Here is a 5,320-nt window from a genome sequence, read left to right as displayed (position 1 = left end):
ATTATTATTATTATTATTATTATTATTATTATTATTATTATTATTATTATTATTATTATTAGTAGTAGTAGTAGTATATTTACCGCCTTTACTTATATGTCTGAGCTCATAGTAGTCAGTATTTGAGTTTATCAGTAATCTATGTGCTCTTGTCGTCTCGCGATAAAGTTCACACCACTCTTCTACGTGGTTTAATACGAATGAATTACACATATCGTCTCTGTGACATATTTCTGCACAATTTTCGCTATCGTTCGCAGGCATCTTCAGCAAGAAATTTCCATCAATTGTAGCATTGGTAACTTTAATAAATTTACTTCGATAATAATATGACTCATCTCCTTTATAAGAAATATAATTGAATGAAACATACAATACATAAAGCTGAAAAAATACTGTTAAGATAGAAATTCAATAATTAAACTTGAAATAATAAGTTATCTTTTTCACAAACAGTGACGAACTGTACAATCGGTTTAAAATCAAGGTGGGTGGAAAGAGCCAGAGAGGCTCAAATACAAAAAGCTTTAGGTTCTGTCTAATCTAAAGGAAAAAATACAGAGAAGCAGGGCCAATGGAATGGTGGACATTCGATTCCACACCGAGGAAGAAGCCTAGCATTAGAAATAAATAGAGTAGAGACAGATAGTGAAGAAGTTAGATGAGAATTTTAAAAAGGCATCTCGATCGACGTGCACACAGCGAGATACAGACGTCTTATATAGGTTTCATAGACAGAGACCCGGTTACTAGAACCTGAACACGTCGTTTCTGGTGCATAAAGATTTCAGTTATCGGATTAGTTAACTAGTTAAGAGGGTGTTGTCGGGGAAAATAATCAACAATAAATAGTGGTTCGCCTAGAAAAGGCCGATTAGAATAGAATCGATAAGGTTTAGTAAAGGACTAGCAATAGAATGAAACAGAGTAGAGACAGATAGTCAAGAAAAAAAGACGAGACTGTTAGAAAAGGCATGCCGATAGACGTGCATGCAGCGGATTTGCACTCGGCCAATTCTTCAACGAAGGTTGCGTTGTCAGAGCTGGGGCACGAGCACTTAGACAAGAAGGGACAAACGCCGTGCAATAGGCCCAAGTGGCAGAGGCATGGCGTGGAATTAAATCCACGATCTTATCGTTACCTAGACTCCCCCCCCCCTTTTATAAACCTTACCAGAAGCCCAACGAGAAGCTTTCCTTTATATATATATATAAACAGTATTGTCACCCCGCTGGAGTATTTATAAACCTGATAGCTAACATTAGTAGCGTTGCTGAGAAATGACCCGAACTTGAAGTTTTGTATCGACAACGTTAGGCTCATAATTCTGCTTAATGCAGAGTTCAAACTATGGCCAAGATGTTAGCTATGAGGTTGGTGCTTGTCGTCGGGGATCTGGTTGGGGATGCACAGACATGTGCCATCCCGAAAAGATCCACCCACAACAACTTGAGAAACTGGCTAAAGAAGCTAGCACGGGTGGAGCCCTGATCAATTTAGATCATTCTAAAGCTCTTGATAAATTTACTTCGATAATAATATGACTCGAATCCTTTATTTAAAATATGATTGTATGAAACATTGAATACACGTAGCTGAAGAGTACGTAAAGCTGCAGAAATTCAATAATTAAACTTGAAATAGTAAATTATCTTTTTTCCAGACGTATAGTATTTCTCTGATTTAATCTACAGTAATCCCTCGAATATCGCGAGTGATACATTCCAAAACCCGCCGCGTTAGCTAAAAATCCATGAAGTAGAAACAATGCTGTATATATTTTAATCATTTTTAGAATTTGTATATATTTATTTTATTATAAATGCAAAACACCACCACGAATGAACCGACGCAAGCTTAAATGATAAACCGCGATAGTTGAAGCGCTATAGTTGAATCGCGATAAGTGAACCGTGATAAGTGAATTGCGATAAGTGAGCCGCGATAGGTGAACCTCGATATGGCGAGGGATTACAGTATATGAAAGCATACACGAAATATTTGGTTTGATTTCGAATGAAGCATTTTGCATGGTATTATACGCTCAGCGACTAATGTTGTTATTGTTATTTTTAGTTAAATGCAGGTGTGGATGTGTGGAGAGAAATTTGATTCCGAACGACATGCCTGAAGGTTCAGTTCCACTGCTAGCACTTCTACTATAACCTCGGGCCAACCGAATACATGAATGGGTTTTATACCCGGAAAGTGAAACAAGCTTGGCTTATATATATATATATATATATATATATATATATATATATATATATTTGTTAACATCGTGTGATTTAAGAAGCGACGTGTCATCTACAAATCCTTACCCTGATGGCACTTCCCACTTCAATTCTCTTTTGTTCTTTTTATATATGTATTGTTCCTGAAAGGGTTTTGCTGAACAGACACGGAAGAACAACTTCCGAGAGCCAGTGCGTCTTCAGATTCAACGAGATCATCACAGACATGGTGTTTGTTTCCGGGCAGGTACAAGAGAATTGCTGGAAGCAAAGCAAAGGGTGGTATCTAATACTCATTGACCTGACTAAAGGATTCAACTCAGCGAGTTGGAAGAGATTGCAGCATATCGTTGAGAGACTCGTCTGTACCACAAAGGTCCTGAAAATGGTCAGCCAGTTGTATGAAAACCAGCGTTGGGAAATCAGATTCAGTAACTTCCCGATCAGCAACGGAGTGAAGCAGGTTTGCGTTATGGCACCAGCTCTCTTCACCGGCTTCTTCAGTATGATGTGCATGCAGGCCACAGATTTTGCGGACGAGGGCGAAGTCTATGTCAGATACCATTTGATGAGAGTCTGTTTAATCTCCGATGACTACATGCCCATATGAGCACCCTGGAACAAATGATCCAAGATCTCCTCTTTGCCGACAGTGCTGCACTTGCTGCTCACACAGGATGAGCTTTGCAGCACATAACCTCCTCCTTCATAATTGTTGGTGGTTCACCCTTGCTCAGTACTGTGACACCTGGTGTCTCATATCAGCTATGCTGTCTCCTCCTTTGAAAACACCATAAGACAGACAGATAAACGCGCGTGCGTGCGTGCAGACACACAAACACACATTCAATTACGTAACTAGTTATTTGTAGAAAGAAAAACAGGTTAATATATATTTTACATACCTTGTCCACGTGCCAAGAAAAAACATAATGCTGGAATTAGAAAAGAAAAAACTTATAAATTCCGATATTGCTTATTTATTTATTTTTTCTCAGTTTACAATTTAATACTTCAATAGGGCGAGGAAAGACAGCGTCTATCATCTTCTTGGCGCGTCTGAAACGTTTGGTCAGAAAAAGCGATGTTTTTTTCATTTTGCAAACCTGCCCAAAATGCTTGCAACAAAGGGAACACTGCTAAAAGAATGAAAGGGCCAATTGGTGAAAATAAACCAGTTGACAGTGTATGTCTTGCCTCCACGAAAAATGAATTAATCACCTGACAGATTTGCATATAGATTTCATCTAACTAAAGTTCATTGGAAGGGTTTCTTTCACTTGAGGCTGTTGAATAATTAACATGTATAAAATGTCAAACAGCTGGCTCGAACTAGACAACATATTTGTGAATCAAAGTTTGGAACCACACAACCCTATGGAAGCCACCTAATCAAACAAGCTAGCGATCCCTCCAAACACCATGGTGCTTACTGGATGTTTGACTTTTATCACTCTCGGTACATGTTTTGGGGACATGGAAAGTCAACGGTAGTTCTGTGTGTTCTCCACCTGATCCTGTAAAAACCTTTTCTCGTCTAAGAAAAACCAAAGCATGTTCGGTTGCGCGGGATGCTTGAACTTGTTCAAAAGCTTCGTAGCGTGGCCTTTCCTCTTGTCCTTGATGGCTTGGGATAAAAATTAGCCCTTTCTCATCTTGTATGAGGAATATTGAATGTCTTCATGCACTACTTGCCCCATGAGAAACTCAGACACTCTCATGTCGCTGGTGATAGACCTGATTGACTTGGAGGGATCGTTGTCAATCATGGATCTCACCAACAAATTCAGGAGTAGTTCTTTTCTTATCAGAACGATCAGAGTGAGTTTTCTGAGCTGCCCTACCTTCCTAATCACCATTAGACTCATCCAACTCTTTCTGAATTTTCTGCACTGTCCTCAGACACTCTGAAACGTTCGTATTGGAGCTTCCGATGCGAATGCCAAGCAGTTCAGAATGTCGTTTCCAAATTTCTGGCAGAGTGAATTGCGTCATAGTGCTCATTTTCTCACAGACGGTGCCAAACTGACCCTACTATACTTTGTAGTCGACAAAATAAAGAATAAACAATGCACATGCGCTAAATCAAAAATATAAAATTGCGACAACTTACTTATCGCACCCTGTATGTGTATGTGTGTGTGTATATATATATATATATATATATATATATATATATACGAAAGAGTTAAAAAAGCTTTTAATCTGTCATCAAAAATATCAGCCGCATTTCCCTAAAATGACAAACTACTGTCACAAGAATTGGAAGAAAACAACTAATATACTTCTAGTTGCATAGTATTTTCTCCTATTTTCTATTTTGCAATTTCACATCTTTAATATCCACTGATGGAATATTCGTATACAACACCGACTACCAGACTGGCAATGTCGATTTCGTTTTAATATTTAGTTACACCAATTTCTTACGACCTTCTGAATTGACGAATTCCATGGCATCATCTTGGAAGCCCACCAGTTTCAAGCATCATTCCAAACTGCGCCATACTACCAGTGTCGCTAGCATTTATGATTCCCTATATTCCAAAAATAATAAAACACTGGGAAGAGTCTTGAGTGATAAAATCTATAAAATGAAAAAAACAACGGTTGTTGCTTGTCTATAGTTCACCTCACTTTTCTTTTTCGAAATAATCTACAAAATCATTTTTCGTTAAACCAATTTCTTCTTAAATGTTTGACACTGGTTCAGATCAAAATTCTTGCCAAACAGATTAAAGATTTAGAAAGAAAAATTTCATTTGATTAATGTAGATTAGTTTTAGTGTGTCTGAAAAAACAAGATTGGATGCGCACTTGAGATTTGGTTTTGATTGTATGACAGATGGGTCAAATCTGATATAGATATAAACAACAACAACAGCAATATTATGCAATAACAATAAAAGTGAACTTACTAAAATATAATACAAAATGTATCTTCATATTCATCGTTGGTTCCATTTCACGACTAAGAATGACGTGATCCCGACAAGAATCCAGTTTATATATAATTCTCTCCCTCGACCTGCTCTCTCTCATCTCCATATATCACACGATCAAATATATATGCGTTTATATATAT

At 37.7% G+C, this 5,320-nt stretch overlaps 1 protein-coding gene across 1 annotated transcript in view; it reads right to left on the bottom strand.

The window, feature by feature from the left end:
* Positions 1 to 5,285, bottom strand: part of LOC106868214 (uncharacterized) — a 9,634-nt gene extending 4,349 nt beyond the window's left edge. The window contains exons 1-3 of the mRNA XM_014913380.2: positions 5,154 to 5,285; positions 3,141 to 3,170; positions 84 to 341 (exon numbers count right to left, since the gene is read on the bottom strand). Coding sequence (XP_014768866.2) covers positions 84 to 341; positions 3,141 to 3,170; positions 5,154 to 5,283 — 418 coding nt within the window. The 5' untranslated portion in view covers positions 5,284 to 5,285. The remainder of the gene's footprint in view (positions 1 to 83; positions 342 to 3,140; positions 3,171 to 5,153) is intronic.
* Positions 5,286 to 5,320: the final 35 nt, after the last annotated feature.

The sequence above is a fragment of the Octopus bimaculoides genome, chromosome 17 (assembly GCF_001194135.2).
Source record: "Octopus bimaculoides isolate UCB-OBI-ISO-001 chromosome 17, ASM119413v2, whole genome shotgun sequence".
Lineage (NCBI taxonomy): Eukaryota > Metazoa > Mollusca > Cephalopoda > Octopoda > Octopodidae > Octopus > Octopus bimaculoides.
Note: the sequence above shows the minus strand (reverse complement) of the source record. Positions and strands in the feature narration are given on the sequence as shown.